We start from the raw sequence: 19,392 nt of genomic DNA on the forward strand, positions 1-19,392 counted from the left end.
AGCAATAAAAATTAAATTATCACGCTCCCGCAGTTTAGCTGTTCCTTGCTGACCATTGTCACTGGAAATAATGCACAATTTTGAACTTAGACCCGTTCATCTTCCTAGTTAGGGTTTCTAACTGCCTGTGCCCATAATGGCCATTTTCACTAAACAGTATGTCTAATGATTCAGGTGATTAGGGGCAAAAAAACGTTTTACCAATTCAATAATAATAACTAACGACGTCAGACGCCATCTAAAGTTACGACACTGATTTGGCAGTGGGTAATTTTTAGGGAATTCCCAAACTGACACTTGACAGAGTACGTGAAATAAATGAAAATTTATTTTAGTTAGTTAGGCTGAACCGTCCCATTCTGAGGCGAAAGGTGCGATCGGGTGAACTCGGGACCGCCAAGTGTACCTGAGTGTGTGTTGCTCATCGTTGTTGTGTCGCCGTGTTTACTGTGTTAGGCATAATTCAATTCATACTTAATACAAAATAATCTTTGTTAATTTTATAGTTATTATTAATAAAATTCATTATTGGACGATAATAATAATTATTTTAGCAATTCCAATCCATACGAAAACAGAAAATAGAAAATATGGTAGTACAAACACAAAATACGACCACTTGTGGCATGAATCATAGACAAGTTAAATAAGTTTCCTAGTGACAATCGATTGGTGAAAAGGGTCCCTAGGCATATATTTACCATATATGCCTAGGACCATTCTTTGATTAGGTGTCTCTTACTTAGGCATTGCTTTTTTCGTCATTTGTGAAAACGGACATAACTGTAATTACACTTCACTATTCTATGACCCTAACATAGTAAGTGGCCTATTTATCGTGAACTTCTATAGTCGATGCTTAAGTGAGGTTGCAAGTGCTAATCTATGGTCGCAAACTAGTAACTGTCAGTGTGCTGTCAACCTACTTTAATATTTTGAAAAAAAGATTTTCTATGAAATAAACATTACAATCAATAATAGTATCATGAACCCAAATAATAATTCTGAAGAACCTATTATTAAGAAACGAAGAATCGAAAATGAAAGTAAGTTTCCATTTAGTAAAATCATATTTTATGTTTTTAACCTTTCACAACCGAAACATGTGTTAAAAATGTTATAAAAAAATTGCAGGTTCAAATTTTACGACGGAAATTTTCCAACCTGAATCTGAACCGGGAAATACGGAGCAAAAGCGAAATAAAATACGTGTTCGCAAAAAGCAGATTCCTAGGTTTCGATTAATTACTACTGGGATTAGTGCTTTGTTGACTACATCTTTACAAGATCGAGTACCTTTAACTCTTACAGATATACAACATTTATTGTTGTACTCATTACTAGGTAACCTCAACTTTACGCAACCACCGCGCTGGTATGTACTAGACAAATGTAACCACGTAAAACAAACTACATGTCTTATAGTGGAAGGAATCTCTATAAAGCATTGGGAAATGTACCAAGACAGCTTGACTACAACCAAAAAAATATTTGATAATGTAGTGGAGATTCTTACTCCATCTGTTTATGGTGGCTCTTTGGTTAAGGAGCTAGCACTAGTTCCCCTTTCGGAAGCTGACAAGGAAAGCTTGATACAAAAATATGGCAGTATTAACTTGGCCCTGGAGGTTAGGAAAGACTTGAATGTTATGATGAAAGCTGTTTTTCCTATTAGTGATGAAGTATCAGACACATTTGATAAAATCACCTTAGAGGAGAAATTCCCAAGAACACAGTTAATTCTTTCAGCTTGGCAATTAATAGAGGACAACTATCCAGTTCCTTTAAAAGGTAAATTAAAAGCTATTTATACTGATTATGTTTTATCTAAAGATGAATATAAACCTGTAACAGTCAAATCACCAATGTTCGGATTAGACTGTGAGATGTGTCTCACAGAGGCTGGTTCAGAGCTAACTCGTGTATCTATAGTCAATGAAAAACATGAAACAATATATGAGTCTTTAGTTAAACCCTTTAATAAAATCACTGACTACTTAACACGCTATTCTGGTATTACAAAGACAATACTTGAAAATGTGACTAAGAGATTGGAAGACGTTCAACAAGAATTACGTGAATTACTACCTCCAGATGCAATTTTGGTTGGCCAGTCTTTGCAAACAGATCTACACGCCTTAAAAATGATGCACCCCTATGTAATAGACACTAGTACAATATATAATTTTGCTGGTGAAAGATCGCGAAAGCCGAAACTAAAAGTGTTAGCAAAAGAATTTTTGAAAGAAGATATTCAAAACAGCAAGTATGGTCACTGTTCAGTTGAAGATTCTCTTGCTTCATTGAAGCTTGTTCAGTTAAAGCTTAGCAAAAGTATGGAATTTGGAGATGCTGTACATACTAACAGACAGCAGTATAGAGAAAATGTTATTAAGAAGACAACACAGCAGCAGTATGCTATGTCCATCTTTAATCATATAATTGATCAGAGAAAAACTTCAGTAGTTATTGGCTGTGACAATATTACAGGTGATTATCACACTTTCTTAACACAAGCAAAAGAAAATCTCAGCAATCAATTGAAAAAAGGGAAAACAAAGAAGGTTAAACTAAATACTGTTGATAGAATGGATGATGTTATCTCCAATATTATTAAAGCTGAAACTGACTATAATTTAGTTATGGGCCATCTAAAAATAGACTCTAATTGTGCTAATTTAGAACTTATGCAAACTATTGACAAATGGATAGAGAAAATATGGAATAGTGTTCCAGACACAGCACTATGTGCTATTGTGTTTGGTGGCACTACAACTGACAATGGTGTGGCAATGTTGAGAGTGAAAAGTACTGAGAGATCATACTGAATTTGTTATATAGAATATTGTCTAGTTTTTAAGGTATGTACATTTATACATATAATAATAATAATATTATAAAACTGTGTCCTGCATATTTTATCAATTATTAATTATAGGTTTTTATGCTACAATGCAGTCTAAGATTGTAACATGCTAAGCATGATAACTGAAAGATTACTGCATAGCTGAAAATAAACTCCAATGCAATGTGCATTACAATAATATTTGTGCTACCCAGTGTGAGATGGTTCTAAAAAGTATAGGTACTGAAGAATTTTGTCAGTATTACCTTTGATTTGAGGAACTTTCCATTCCTTAAATTAACAAATGCAATAAGAAAAAGTGAATCTGGTTATAAAACTTATATAGAAAAAACAAGAGTGTGATTTCCTCATTACCTCTCAATGTCTGTGATATCTATCCATTATTATAATGAAACTGTAACTGGAAATCGTCTAGTTACAGTTCTATTTCAAAACATTCAAATATATGACTGCATAGAAAGATTTATAATACTCAATTGGAGTAACCTTAGACATTGATGGAGAATCCAAACCAGTATTTAATTTAATTTATGTCTTATCTGCCTGTTAAGAACTACTGAACAGATTTAAATTTGGTAAACTTTTGGCTGTAAAATGTACTGTCTTATTCACTTTCTGGATTCCTATGATAGATCTCAATTAAATCAAACTGAAACTGCAGCAAAATTATTGTCATTTTAGAATAAAAACTCATTTCCTTTGGTAGAATTACCAATAATGTCAATCATTCATAGGCTTTCAGCACTGCAGGCATAGGTTTGAGCATTAGGCGTGTTAAAATGAAATACATCATAACATTTATTTTAAATCTTTATTTAAATAAATTATTTGCTGGGCGAAAAATGCGGACTGGTGATGATGATGTGATAGTGAACTTTTTAGTAATGATACTAACTAGAATCTATATTTAAGTTTAAAACTTTATCATCAATTTAATTAAAACATGAAGTTAAATCGAAATAGAAACCACTTAGTGTTCATTTGTTCAATTAACAGAAATAAACAAGTTTATGCAACAACATACAGTTTTGCAGTTTTCCGCGCCCACTGAGTTTAGTCGAAGATAAGTAAAATTATCGGCAACTGTCAAATAAAACATTACAGAGAAACTTTTTTATGGTTAATACTCAAATAATATTGGCGTTTTCTAAATATGAAGGCTGCTGAAAATTTAATGCTGGCAAGCAAATATACCAGTAACTCATATTGTTTCGTTTCCTTAGAAAACATTCAATAAATTACAAGTTAAGCAAAGACCAATATTTTTGACCAAAATTCACAGGTAAATTCGAAAGGGTTCCAAGCCCTGATTACGACATTCCGACCGTGTTTCTAACTTATTTAGCTAGAGAATATATTTGGCCCGTAATGGGATCCACAGCAAGTGAGGGTGGTAGTTCTGCAGCTATGTCTGCGAGTGCTTCCCAACGTGTTGATCTGTTTCCATCTGATTGGCTTGGGCTCGAAGATTCTTCAACATTCTCTTGCTCTCTGCGAAAGATTTTTCAGAATTGTAGTTAGGTACCTGCTGATGAATTTTTTAATGACAAGGTTGCTTGGAAGCGTCCGGCTCCGCTTTCAGCTCTCACAAGATATAAAATATCTGGTTAAATGCAAAATGTAAATTGTTGATGTTGGAAAAGAGCAACTGCTGAGTTTCTTGCCGGCTTCTTCTCGGTAGAATCTGCCTTCCGTACCGGTGGTAGAATCACTACAAACAGACAGACTTGACGTTTCAAAAGTGCTTATATTAGGCCAACTTGAAATAAATGAATTTTGAATTTTGAATTTTTTGAATTTTGTTTCGTTGATCTATTATAATTTAAGAAAGTTTGCACCTTAAAGACCCCAGCTACAGAACGCCATCTAGCGAAAAGTGTATGAGTTTTAAAGTTGTAAATCGTTAAAAACGGCCAACATTAAAATTTACAAAAAAAGTTACAGCACGCAGTACGCGCAAACAAGGCGTATTACCCTACAAATTTTCTGCAGATAACTTAGCAGTTATCTACTTTTACCGTAGTCTTCGAATCGCAAACCAATCAAAAATAATTTCACAAAACTAAGTAAGTTAAAAAAAACATCCAAAGCATTAAACTACAACAAACCACATAGAAAGTCGTAATTTTATATTTAGATCAGATGCATAGAAATAAGTAATTCACGTTAAGGCTTTTCAGTTATATGTATTGATTCCATCATTTTACGTTTTTGTTAAAAAACCAAACCAAAATCGTACCCGTTTGGGCTGCAGATTCTACCATGAGGCATACAATTCAAATTCAAATTCAAAATTTCTTTATTCATGTAGGCCTATCACAGGCACTTATGAAGCGTTCACACATATAATTTGTTTACATAATTGTAAGGGGGTGGTAACTTCGATCGCCAACTTTAACCTAAAGCTACGAGGGTTCCAAACGCGCCCTGGTCTAAGAAGAGCCTACAACAAACTTAGCCGGGTATTTTTTTTGTTATCACCATCTCACAGTAAATTTATATTAAGCTTTGAAGTTAGAGCAATTCACACCCAAGCTTTTGTATCTTTTAAGTAATCCTTAACGTTATAATAGGATTTTTCTGTAAGCTTACGTTTTATATAAACTTTGAACGATTTTATACGTACGTATTCCGTATCCCCAAAAACATATTTAAGTATGGCGATAACAATAAACTCTTCTATTACTATCCTTGTGAATTCGAGATCATTAATCTAAAAGTATAATACAACTTCAAAGGATGAGTTATACTTATCACTTAAAACATCTTACTCTTTCGCTTCTGTTTGTTCATCACTGTATTGTTCCACTAACTCTGCCTTATTCTCTTCAGTATCAGTAATTATATTTTCCTCTTTGTCATTGGGTGTCTCCTGATGTAATGTTGATGTTTGGTCTATGTCATCATGTATAGTGTTTAAAATGACTTGGTCCGCCACCTCTTTAAGTGTAGATAATAATTTATTGTCTTCGGACTCATCTTCACTTTTTTTTTCTTGAATTTCCACATCATTTGTCATTTGATTCTCTGTAAAAGAAAAGTATTTCAAGGATTCTTGTTATCAATTTCAAACTTCAAACTAAAATATTTGTTCATATTTGGGCAGTTTTTTTTTATACATTTCCATGTATTTCAATCATATCATAATTAATTCTTCAACATTTACATAGTACCTTCTCCGAACACAAAATTATGTCACAAGTTTTATTTATATTATAGCTGAAAAATCACACTTGCTTGTGTCTTATAGTTGGTATTAAAATATACTATGCTTACCAAATCTCCACGAAAATCACGAATGGGAAGTTCACGTTTTTTTGTTTTCCATGAAATATTTTTCCCGAACTAAGGTGCAGACCACCTAAATAGACGAAAAAAAGTGCAAAGTGATGATTGAATAATAACAAGGAATGTGCAAAATAAAAAAAAAACTAAAGTGAGTAAATGAGTGCCCCGATACGACGAACATCAAAGCAAAAAATTAACGGATCCATTTCTTATCGTACTTTTTCATAGTTTAGCGTTTAGTTACAATATTTCATAGGTCAGTGTTCACTGAAATTTAACTAACAAACCTTTCGCAATATAGCTTCATCCTACATATTACGAATTCTTTAAAAAACACACATTCATTAGAAGCTTTGTATTCGAAGTGTCCCGCGTAGCTTTGCATATTTATGTATTTAAAATGTCAACCCTCGCCACTTTTTACTACCTAGGTACTGCACTGATATTCTATTTACGTATCTTCGTAGTTTCTTATTTCAGATATTTCAGTTTACGTGACCAATATTACTATTATTAACTTATATACGTGACCAATATTACTAATATATATATTATAAACTATTATATTTTACATGTGTTACTTTCATACAGGGTATTAGCAAAAATTAAGCATGCATGTGCACGACTTTAAAACATACTCAATCAAATTAACATCATTATAAAAAAAAACACGTTTTTTACGCACAACAATAAAATCGTACGGATAAATAATGTAATTACATACCTTGCTCTCGTTCTTCGTTATCGGTTTTCGTAAAAGAATTACTATTTCTAGCTAATTGTATATTTTCTTCTAAACTATCACATATTGGAAGCACTTTGCTGACGGTTGTATCTTTTAAATCGTTATCAATTATCACATCCTCCCCTACTTTCATATATGTCACATTACTATTATCGTCCTCCGGTGTCTCTGTAAATGTATGTTTTAATTAATATAAATTAAAGAAATGTTAAGTTGACTACCGTTGGCATAATCTTGATTTTCAAGCACTTTCTAAAAAAGCCGGACGTTTTAATTTAGTGCGATTCCTTCGATTTATTATTTTACGGCGGATTGGTGCAGTGGGCAGCGACCCTGCTTTCTGAGTCCAAGCTGGTTCGATTCCTACAACTGAAAAGGTTTGTATGATGAACATTATTGTTTTCAGTATTTGGGTGTTCATATATATGCATATTTTAATGAATAATAAAAATATTATTTTGTCATCGTACTACGAACCCATAACATTACGTCTACTTTGGGGCTAGATGGCGATGTGTACATTGTCGTAGTATAATTATTTACCATCTGACAGATTCGCGCTATTTTTAGTATGTTTATAAAAACAAGACCATGAACAGGCTTATGAATCGTCCATTACCGGGCACATGCGCCCTTTCTAATAAGTGACAGTTATATAGGGCTTAGGTCAACCTAGAAACTGCGATGCACATACTCGTAAGTTGTAGTCTTTATTTTTTAGGTGTACTTAACTAAGTGAACTTTTATATTATCATACAACATTCATTATAGTTATCCAGTAATATAATGTGCTAATTTCTTAGATAAATTGCAATGATAACGTTGTACGTGTATTGCTAGTTACTTAAATAGTCCACGCCATTTGTTATGATCTCTCGATAACAAAGGAAAGAATTTGTTTAATGGCCATGATTATTTTTTACATAGAACTAACAGAAACACAGGTAGGTTCACGCCTTCGACCTTAATGTAAATTATGAATTTGATTCTATGTTCCCACTATATAGTCGAAGGATTGTTTGTAGTCTCGATTTTTTTAAACTTCATTCATTGTGTTTGGAATTTAATTGGTTGTTTATCAAATACTAGTTTTGCTACCGTTAACTATAATAGGTGTAGCGCGATAATAAACACCCCACTACCACTCAATAAATTTAATCAGTTTTAGCAAGAAAAAAATATCAAATCACGACAGATAATTCCTAAGATTACTTTGTTTAAATATGAATGTAATCACACTCTTCAGAAAATTAGTTTAAAAATTTCTTATAAGAAGCAAAAGAAATGAATGTGCAGTTAGTAAACTGGTTTTCATGATTTAAAACTGAAAATTTTAATCACAGTAAAGCTAAAGACTAATTTCTCATCCCACCTTTAGCATTGACCTCCAGCTATTAAGTAAACATTCAACCCTGAGTCAACATTCACGTCTCGCATACGTAGCTAATAAAACAGAGAACGATAAACAACCATTAAAGTCTAATGATTAAGCACGATTTTCCAGCACTTAATGTGATAACTCGTAAGTAATTTGTCTAAAAATAGTGCAGACCGTTGAAGGTAAAGTATTTTTTAAAATAGCTCACTAAATTGACAACAACACGCGAGTTGTCAACAAGTATTTATACTAATGGTAAACTTAACATACCGGTTGTGTTCGCGGCTATCTCGGGCATGTTTGGAGCGCTGCTAGTGCAGCCCATGATGTACGGGGAAGTTCTAAACGATGGCCATGCGTTAAACAAAGTAAGAATAAGGTATTAACAGTAAGCTAGCCTTTGACCAGCCGTGTACAACAACTAAGCTCGACTGCGCGCTCCACAAGATTGTATCGTACATACCTATTATGGGAGGAGGTAGCCCACTCAGTTGACCTCGCACCCCCTTCGCGTTTTTCAAATTAAACGAGTGTAAAGCATTCTTCCACTTTGACGCAATTATTGTACTTATACCTTGAAGGATTTTCTTTTTATGAACAGCCATTCGTGCATACATTCCTCTTTTTGTTGGAATTAAATACTAATTGTTAATATACAGACGAAATATGTTAACTGAGGTTAAGATTAACACAACAGCCTATTAATATACAATTGGAGGGCAAGGGCCTCATATTATTGGCAGTGGCCCTCGCGTGATTGTAATATTCTCGCTCTTTTCAGCTACCGGGCTTGAAGCCACGCATTTAATTTGCTCGTGGATTTCATTTTCACGCGACTTTCGGGGAATTTTAGCAGTCTATTTGTGTTTAGGTAGGGTCGTCTCTTCCCCATTAATAATTTAGTTGACTTGTTGTGACAACCCGCGTGTCATAGATAGATTTTTTTAATCCTTAAACTTTGCCAACTAGTCTGGGTAGGAACTTCTCGTGTTCTGGGTTTGACGCGATCAAACAAATATACTCTCTATATGTCTGAAAGTAGGTATGTCTAGAATATACTTCGACATTCACATGTATCTTTGTTTTTAGAAAACTAGCTATTAAAATTATAGCGATGGCGAGGGCGGTCTGGATGAAAGAACTAAATATTTTATTTGATCACCTGAAGCGGGCCAGAATCGTGGAGTTCTGAACGCCCTACAAAAGACCTATGTCCAGCAGTGGACGTCAATCGGTTGATACTTGATGCGACTACATGAACTTATACCAGGGGAACAGCGATTATAATGTATGGAGATCGACTTGAAGTCTCCTTTGAATGGCATCCTTCTCTAAACTAATTTCGCATGAATTAACATGTGTGGTAAATAAATTCTTTGCTTTGCAGTTCCTTACACTGGAAAAGGTTCCCCTTCCTAGTGTACGCTGCCCATTATTATACCTACCAATTTTTTTTGGTAGGTTTACATATATACTATTTAGAATAACCAAAAAATTACATTATATCTCCGAGCATACCTATACCAGCTGACTATAAAATTAATGCCTGATTTTGAAGTCATTGGCACTGGGCAAGTTTATCGAACTTAAAGGAGCCGGTCCAAATTTGTGTGGAGCGAAAAAACAATACGTTGTGAGATTGGTACAAGTACAATAATTATTATAAATGAAGTCCTTATCGAAATATAAATTTGATCTTTAAATATGTTTGTGCAAAAATCTTAGTGGAAAACAATAAAAAACGGTATAAATATATATATATATATATTTATTTCAATTTAATTAAATACGAGCACAAGGATTTAGTCCCGCTTCTGCTATGACAAGGTCCCCGCTCAACGCAGTTGCTACGATCTCTACTGCTGCACCCAGTGGCAACTTGCTGACTTGATAGGTAGCTCGCGCCGGGCAGTTTTTAGGAAAATCTGAAACAATGCCATTTGCATAGTGTTAAACGTGTTGAGAAATACCAGCCGCTGATAAAAACGGACCTTGCATGCCAGCGTGTGTTTTACATAATTTAATTGAAAATGAAGAAAATATGTAGGTAAAGAAATATTTTCATAGGAAAATATGACAGAGAACATTATTTATAGGCTGCGAAGTTTATAAGAATTAGCAACGCAGGTAAGTTTTCATGTAACGTAATACGTCAGGGCCTTCTTTTAGTTTTTCCTTCACTGTTTCTTTTTACGTAAGGTAGGTACATGTAACACGTACCTACATACATTCATCGTAACCAAACCTTAATTGATGGGCCCGCGGTTACAACTATAGTTAAATAACGATTGCCCGTGACTTGCCTGACCGCGTACAATTTTTCTATGGTACCTACGTAAAATTTTCCCTTGGAAACATTTAACTCTTGAAAATGTCTTTATTATAATAACTGGATTTACAGAATTTTATTTAAAACTGATTTCAAGGCCTTTACTCCAAAACTCGCAAATTACTCGAAAATTGGGAGGAGTATAGGATTACTCTTATTGAGTGACTAAACTTTTGAGTACAATAGAAATACGACCATCATATTGGATAGAAGCAGGCGTTACTTTGCGGAAATCTATGATATATTAAGCTTAATTTGCTATACTCCGCGAAAAGCAGAAGAATCTTTATGGTGTAATTTATAATTTCTTCCTAATTATTAATTTATAACGTACCCTCGCACGTTTCGCTCCGAGGCATCAGGAGATGTTGACTTTACAATGAATAATTGTTAAGTAATAATTAATTGTAAAGTCTTAGTCGAGGGTATATTGCCGAAAGAGTAATAAAGGAGTAGCAAATTAATTCATTCAAGGGCAATTGTATATTATTTTATAACAAATTAAGAAATGAAATCTTTGAGATGTCTCTCAATAAGTTCAAAGTTTATATAAAACGTGAGCTTACTGAAAAATCCTATTATAATATTAAGGATTATTTAAACGATAAAAAAGCTTGGGTGTGAATTGCTCTAGCTTCATAGCTTAATTTAAATTTACTGGAAGATGGTGATAACAAAAAAATAAATTTACCCGGCTAAGTTTGTTGTGGGCTCTTCTTAGACCAGGGCGCGTTTGGAACCCTCGTAGCTTTAGATTTAAGTTGGCGAACGAAGTTATCACCATCCCGTTACAATTATGTAAACAAATATGTATGAACGCTTCATAAGTGCCTGTGATAGGCCTACATGAATAAAGAAATTTTGAATTTGAATTTGAATTTAAGCTAAATTTTCATAACGACCATCATACAAAGTTTAAAATTAATATAGGAACCTAGTAAAGTAAGTTAGTTAGTACTCACATTGTGCATACACTCGATTAACGACTTCGAAATCGTCAATATTGACTAATAGTATATTCATAGTCACGACAGCCTCGAGAGAGGATCCACCCGCCGCCAATACATGCTTCAAATTTTCCAAGGCCTGCCTAATTTGAGCCTCCGCGCCACCGCATACTAGTTGGGCTTGGGTATCCAAACCTAACATGCCCGACACATACAGCGTCTTGTCTGCTAGAATAGCTTGGCTGAGGACAATATTTATGAATAAAAACCTCTAGTTTTTTCCATTAATTTTGAAAGATTATATCCGCTCATACTTCTCACTCTGTTCGCTTCGTCGAACCCTTGTTGTGGTGCCATAATCAATGTACCTACCGTTTGTTTAAGACAGCAACAATGTGCCAATCGTAATACTTTCTGATTAACTGCTGCATTGGAAAGATCTATGCTCGGATTATCTCTACGTGATCAAATCAGAAATAAGAACATCCGTAGAAGAACCAGCGTTGCTGACATAACTCGGTGAACGGTGATATAGGTGCTGAAATGGCGACACATCACAGCGCTGTTTGAAGACGTCACAAGGCGGACAGGCGACATAAAACAAATCGGTGGATACAAGCGGCACAAAATCGTAATGTTTAGAATCCCTCCAAAAGAGCATGCCAATGGTTGATAAGGTGATTCATAGAGAGTACCCATCATATATTTTTTTCTTTTTTGTAATCCACTACAAAATAGGTAATTTTATTTCCACAATAGTTTTTAAATTAATATTATTTTGTTTACAGCAGACTTTTGTACCAAGCGGATTTGCATGCTATGTTCGCATCGAGAAGGCACAATTGTATACACATGCCAAATAGTGCTATAGTTTATACTATCTGACACGCGCAACTTCGTCTGCATCAAATATAATTTTAAAAAATTAAAGCATTTCTATACCCGTCGTAACGTTTAAACGATAGGTCCAATTTGAATAATTTAAAGAGGAATTTGCAGGTACATAATCAATTTTAACTATAAAACTATTTATTTGGATAAAGATCTGATAGGAACGGCACCATCTTAAGATTGTACCAGTGTTTTGATTGACAAATTATAACAAAAAGCTGTTATTGTGCCTTAACAGTTAGACATTTAGCCTCCCGGACTTTTTTTTAAGTAATAATTATTACTTTAAACATCTCCATCGATTCATACATACATACTCATAAACTTTCGCATTTATAATATAAGTAAGATGTGAGAGGTACGCATGCAACTCACTGTTATCTGTGAAGGTTTATGTCCTTTATCTCCGACAATATTTATCAAATCTTCATTAAAATTACACAACACATGCTTGATAGTATACACTTTCAAATAAAAAAAGAATTATTTAAATCGGTTCAAATTTAACGGAGCTATGAAGTAAAATTTGTAAAAAATTTCATCTCATTTCCCGGGAGAAGCTTATTGTTTATCGGGATAAAAAGTAGCCTTTGTTTGTTGACCCGGAATATCAGCTACCACTATACCAAATTTTATTTAAATCCGTTCAGTAGATTTCACGTGATGCCCGGACAGACCGATAGACAAAAATTAAATAAAAATCTGTTTTGGACTCAGTATCGATTATAAAGCATCCCCCGGTCAAAATTTTCAAAATATATTGAATGTACAGAAATCTTGCAGTTACAGTTTTATTATAAGTATAGATATAGATAATAGAATAGAGTAAGCAGTTGATTGACAGTTTTGCGAACTAAATAAAAAAAATGTTGGACCATGACTGCGAGCTCATCTGGTGGTAAATGATGATGCAGTCTAAGATGGTAGCGGGCTAAACTGTTATAAACCCATACACTGCGAAGTTGTATCTGCGCCGTGGTACGCTAAATCGCTTGGAAGCACGTCTTTGTCGGTAGATTCTTAGACAAAACACCATTCATTAAAACCATTGCGACCAACAAAGTAATAATTACCAGTTTGGCAATCGCCTAACGAAAAACGAGGCGCGAAATTAGACATACAGGAAATGTCTACCTTTTGAGGATAGTAAACGCACGCATGGGCCTGCACTCTGGAGCGGGTATATCTATCTACGAGTAGCTTAATAATTAGTAGAATCTAGAAAAAACCATCAAACCTGTAGGGTCCGACGGGTTTGTAAATATGCGGAGAAGTAACAATTGTCTTCGTCACCATCTTCTGGGACTCTGTGTTTGCGGTGGACATGTTGATCGGTTTAAACAAGACTTTTACGTGAGCGTTCACTGCCGTCACTAAGCTATTGTAGATAGGTATTTCGTAATCGTGGGGTTAAAAGATCACAGTTAAGTATGTGTTCACTTTACTACTGATAATAAATTGTTTGCTCTGTGATACAAATTAAATATCATACATTAATTTGTATAAACCTAAACTAAGAACATTATTTATTTAAGTTTTTTCGCTGTTTGCCAAGCTTCTCTGAAAGTAAGTATTAAATCACTATAAAATACAATTTGATTTCTTTGCAAAATTGTTCTCATACCTCCCGCTACCAAAAAATGCAGATGCGAGTTTGTATTCTCATGGTACAATGATTAAATATAAGTAAGTAGTAAAAGTTGAACATGAAGCGTATGGCTGTACAAAAATGATTTCAGTGAGAGCGTAGACTTGCTCAAACTACCGTGTTGCATCTACAAATTGGAGCCATATTCGCGACAAATACCATTAGAGTTGATTTATTTAAAAGGTTTGAAAACTGTAGTTTGAATAATATAATGGTTGTAACCTTCTTGGACTCCATCATTAAGATTTAGATCTTCTTAGATCTCTCTCGTTGGTGATTAACGCTTCTTTGAGAATGGCTTTAGATGAACTTGAGGCAAAAGAAGTACACATAAATATTAGTTTCGTTTAGTTTTGAATTATTCTATTATATACCTGTGTGTCGTGTCTTGCAAGTCATATTAACCAAATAAAAAAATAAAAACTTAAATTATTATATTATTATTCGATTAAATTAATAAATAGGTACGATAGTAGGTAACTGATTCAATCAACAGCAGGACAGTTAGGACAGTTTTTTTAGTTATAATCTTTCAGTAGGCGTTTAATTCGGAAGTTTTTAATTATAAGTGGGTGAAATGTTAAGATTGTGAGCAATTTTTATCACATTATATGTTACATCTGCATAATAAACACTGATTTTATTAACCATCAGCAGCAGTGGGACACATAAATAGGTCTTGAGCTCAATGTCTCCAAGATAATAAATTATAGTAAATAAATATCGCCACATCGCCATCTGAGCCCCAAAGTAAGCGTAGCTTGTGTTATGAGCACTAAGATAGCTAAAGAATATTTTTATAAATAAAATACACATAGATACTTATAATAAACAGATAAACACCCAGACACTGAAAAACTTACATGTCCATGACACAAACTTTTAGAAGTTTTTTTTTTTTTTTTTTTTTTTCAATTGCCGCAATCGTTGCATTAGAATTTGTCGGGATGCTCAACGAAATTTTATTCACAACTCCGTTCATAATTTAAATACTTCAAAGGCCTGGAGGTTTTTGAATTCGTTGGGTATAGGTCGACAGCAAAAGCTGGCCCATAGTATCCAAGACCTTAATACACTTAATCAGCACTTTACTAAAACTTCTACCCTGGATAGTCAAATGAAGCTTACTACGCTTAATCGTTTACTCTCCTTGCCTATACCTGAATTCCCAGCATTTCAATTCTGCGAGGTGACATTTAATGAAATTAGGAAACATGTTTTAGCCATCAAGTCTGATGCAGTTGGCAGTGATGGAATTGGTCGAAGAATGATTCTTTTACTTCTTGATAACATAGGTCCTATTCTTTCACACTTGTTAAATTTCTCACTATCTTCGTGTACTTTTCCTTCTGGGTGGCAGAAGGCGTATGTTATCCCTATTCCTAAAACAGCTAATCCTTTAACTCCGTCTCATTTTCGACCAATTTCTATTCTTCCTTTTCTCTCTAAAGTTTTGGAACGTATTGTTAGTAAACAACTTTCTCTTTTTCTTACTAGAAACAATTCTCTCTCCCCGTTCCAATCTGGCTTTAGACAAGGGCACAGTACGGTCACAGCGCTGACAAAAGTCTGCGATGACGTACGCAAAGGCTTAGATAATAAATTGGTCACCATTCTTGTTCTTCTGGACTATAGTAACGCCTTTAATAATGTTGATTTTGACTTGCTTCTTGCGCTGCTAAGGTCGTTGAACATTTCAACTAAAGTAATTGACTGGTTTCGATCCTACCTGTTCGGGCGTCTACAATGCGTCAGATTTGATGGCAAATGTTCCTCGTTTTCTCCCCTCACTGCTGGTGTTCCTCAGGGCGGGGTTCTGTCACCTCTTCACTTCTCAGTTTTCATCAACTCTATCTCTTCTGTTATTTCCTCATCTTTTCATTTCTATGCTGACGATCTACAGATTTACGCTTCCGAAACTGTTGATGGGATTTCCTCTGTTATCTCCAAGCTTAATTCAGACTTAAACAATATCTGTAGTTGGTGCAAATCCTTTGGGCTTGCGGTAAATCCTGCTAAGTCACAGGTAATCGTCATTGGTAATCCAAGGCTACTGACACGACTCAATGATCTACCAGCAGTTTATTTTGACGGTGTAGCTTTGCCTTACTGCAATACGGTTAAAAACCTTGGGCTTATTATGGATAGCTCCTTTTCATGGGCACCACCGGTTTCAGAGGTGGGGCGGAAAATTTTTGCTACTGTCGGTTATCTAAGGCGTTGGAAGAATCTTTTGCCGATTAAGACGAAGATTGTGTTAGACAATACCCTCTACTTCCTATAATTGATTATGGTGATGTGTGTTATCCGGACTTGTCAAAGGAACTCCTAAATAAGCTGGAAAGGTTGCAAAACATATGCATAAGATTTATATATGGCCTGCGTAAGTTCGACCACATATCCCAGTTTCGGACGGAACTTGGGTGGTTGCCAATCAGTCAGCGGAGAGACTTGCATGCTTTGTCCCTTTTATATCGTGTCCTTTTCTTTCCTCAAACACCACCTTATTTGAAGGAACGATTTATTTTTTATGGAGCGGACTGCCAGGACTTGCTTCGATCTTGCACCGACGGCAAACTCCAGGTTCCATTCAGTCGCACGAAATACTATAGTAACTCTTTTACGGTTAATTGTGTCAGACTCTGGAATTCCCTCCCTGCTGACATACGTAAGGCTCAATCCCTAAATGTTTTCAAGAAGCGTTTGGAAAACCATTTCTTATCTATGTAATATTATAGTATGTAGTATATTGCTTAAATATGTATATACTTATATATATTATGTATAATATGTATGTAGTATTAGAATTTATGAGTAAGTAGTTTATTAAAATTATTTTGTATATATATAAATATATATATTTTTTTTTATACTTAAATTGCTGCACCAACCCGTTCCTTCGTTTTTTTTTCCTAACGTCAAAGGTTGTCTGGAAGAGATCGCTTTAGTGATAAGACCGCCTTTGCACGCTCTATTTTATTTTTATTATTTTAAGTTTCTTCTGTATTTGTGTTTAATTCATATAAAATGTGTGTGAAAGACTTAAAACAAATAAACAAACAAAACTTTTTCCAGATGTAGGAATCGAACCCTACGCCTTAGACTCAGAAAGGAGGGTCGCTGCCCACTGCGCTAACCGATTGTTAAAGATGCTAGCGGGCTAACGTATTCAGGGTATGCCCGATAATTGACGGAATAAGCATGCTGCTTGGCGGCAGAAACAAGTATGGCAGTAGAGGGTTACTTCCCGGACAGAACTATCACAAAAAGCTACCACTTAAAAGTTACATTAAAACCACACCCTTAATCGGTTTCTAATTGGCTAAATCGCTCGGCGGTACTTCACAAGACAGGGATTGGATTCTTGAAAGTCAGGAAATAAATCATAGCTTTCAGTACTAAACGAACCACATTCATAATATTACCACAAGTAATAACGTTTAATGCCTAATTTTGAGTTTCTTTTAACGCGCTTATCTATACAAAAAGCAGTGCAAGTGCGTAGCATGTTAAACTATAGGTCACAAGGTCCTGAAGTTAAATTCCCAGGTTAGGCCAAAAAAGATATTTGGTTTATCGGTACAAAAACACCAGTTAGGTAATTGGCGATGCCCACCAATCCATAGTTAATATATGTAAGGTCTATACTCTAAAAACCATTCTGTTATGCAAGCACTCCCCAGGAGGAGAAAGTTAATAAGCTGATGATAATATTGATTAATTATTATGTACCTAATCATCATAAGCCCAATTACAGCCCTGCTGTTTGGTTCGAGCCTCTTCTCTAATTGGGCAGTGGGATATTAATTGGCATTGGCAGGCTTGTTAACTCCGTTACTCCAATTCTTATAATATACCTTCCTAATACTATTAGGGGTTAAGTGGTGGACGAGTGGAAAAAATATAGCTTTAAATGTGACTTGCACACAAAGCAAAGATCATTAAACATTCAAAGATGTATACCCAGTTTAAAATTATTTTATTCTTCTTACTAATCCTAGTTCAAATTAAAAACAATTATTTTAATATTATTTATTAGCTCTTACTAACATCTAACTAATAAGAAATTTAATCTAGTGTGTTTCTACTACCATGGTCTGACTTTACTTTGGCTGGCATGAGTTAATATCCAAGTGTTGAGTGGTTTAGGTTTCTTAGCCATTTGCTTATGTCGAGGGCGCTCAGGACATATAACATACAGTCGCTCTTGTCTATTAACAAAATAACAAGATTTGCAACGTCTTTTTACTCGACCTTTTACTTTAAATCCAGATATGAAATCCATAGTTGGTAAACAAACAGGCAAAAGTTTATTTTTACTTCCATTTTGGAACATGCTAAAATTAGCAGTGAATATATCAACGTTTTTAGGAATTCCTAAGAAGGTTTTGGTTGCCGAGATAATTCTCTGCATATTCTGTAAAGAAACACAGTAAAATAATAATAATTTAGGTGAAATAAAGCACATAAAACTACCGCAACAATTATTACAATAACTATTTACCAATAGAAACCTGAATTCAATATTCGCAAGTTTTTGATGAAAATGTAAGCGTTCTAATAGCTCAAAACATTATAATATTGCTGATTATTCCTTTTTGATATATAACGCTCCAAAATAACCTTAAAATATGCAAACTCAATCTGTCAGTGTCTTGAGTTCATGACTTTTTTATCTGCAAACACCCAAACCAAAGAGAATACAGTAAGCAGCTATCACCCAAAGAGGATACACACACTAAATCATTAACCAAAGAAGAGACCTTAGACCTTTTGTACGACCATTGTAGAAGCCCGAGTTTCTTATGATTTTTACAAATCATGTAGTCTATTTTACTCTCCGTCCTACTAACTATAGTAGGACGGAGGACTTTATATGACAAAAATCAAATTCTTTGGTTGCTTATTTAGAGGCGTAACGGCGTAAAGGACAAAACTTTCGCATTTATAATGTTAGTAAGGATATCTTATCCGTAATAATTGTTTGCAACTATACTAGTAATAAATTAATATCTCGGATAAAGGAGCGTCGTCACGGACAACCTAAACTGGTAGTAATGGCCGGGGTAGTAATTATATAATAGATACATAATTCTCTCCTGTCGATTCAATGATAGGACAATAGACGCACACGACAACCTGTTTTGGTTCTATAATAAATTTAACGTTAGTTTCCATACGAACTAAATAAAATAAATAACTGCCTAATAAATGATTTGTTTTCCAGACATTCTTTTTTGCTGAACTAAAGTCCTTGCTTCTTGTACCATTTCATTATCTTCCTAGTACCTACCATTAAA

General features: G+C 34.5%; 3 protein-coding genes across 3 annotated transcripts; 1 reads left to right on the forward strand and 2 right to left on the reverse strand.

The window, feature by feature from the left end:
- Positions 1-891: 891 nt before the first annotated feature.
- LOC120630483 (RNA exonuclease 5) lies at positions 892-2,906 on the forward strand. The gene is made up of 2 exons (XM_039899725.1): positions 892-1,046; positions 1,135-2,906. Exons 1-2 carry the CDS (start codon positions 986-988, stop codon positions 2,826-2,828), a joined length of 1,755 nt encoding a protein of 584 aa, XP_039755659.1. The 5' UTR covers positions 892-985; the 3' UTR covers positions 2,829-2,906.
- A 645-nt stretch (positions 2,907-3,551) lies between these two features.
- LOC120630484 lies at positions 3,552-8,676 on the reverse strand. Its single transcript, XM_039899726.1, has 4 exons — positions 8,548-8,676; positions 6,879-7,067; positions 5,638-5,893; positions 3,552-4,357 (listed from the first exon to the last, which is right to left on the reverse strand). Exons 1-4 carry the CDS (start codon positions 8,600-8,602, stop codon positions 4,204-4,206), a joined length of 654 nt encoding a protein of 217 aa, XP_039755660.1. The 5' UTR covers positions 8,603-8,676; the 3' UTR covers positions 3,552-4,203.
- A 1,348-nt stretch (positions 8,677-10,024) lies between these two features.
- On the reverse strand, positions 10,025-14,028 carry LOC120630415 (2-iminobutanoate/2-iminopropanoate deaminase-like). The gene is made up of 3 exons (XM_039899640.1): positions 13,682-14,028; positions 11,569-11,795; positions 10,025-10,202 (listed from the first exon to the last, which is right to left on the reverse strand). Exons 1-3 carry the CDS (start codon positions 13,768-13,770, stop codon positions 10,060-10,062), a joined length of 459 nt encoding a protein of 152 aa, XP_039755574.1. The 5' UTR covers positions 13,771-14,028; the 3' UTR covers positions 10,025-10,059.
- Positions 14,029-19,392: the final 5,364 nt, after the last annotated feature.

This window comes from Pararge aegeria, chromosome 16 (assembly GCF_905163445.1).
Source record: "Pararge aegeria chromosome 16, ilParAegt1.1, whole genome shotgun sequence".
NCBI lineage: Eukaryota > Metazoa > Arthropoda > Insecta > Lepidoptera > Nymphalidae > Pararge > Pararge aegeria.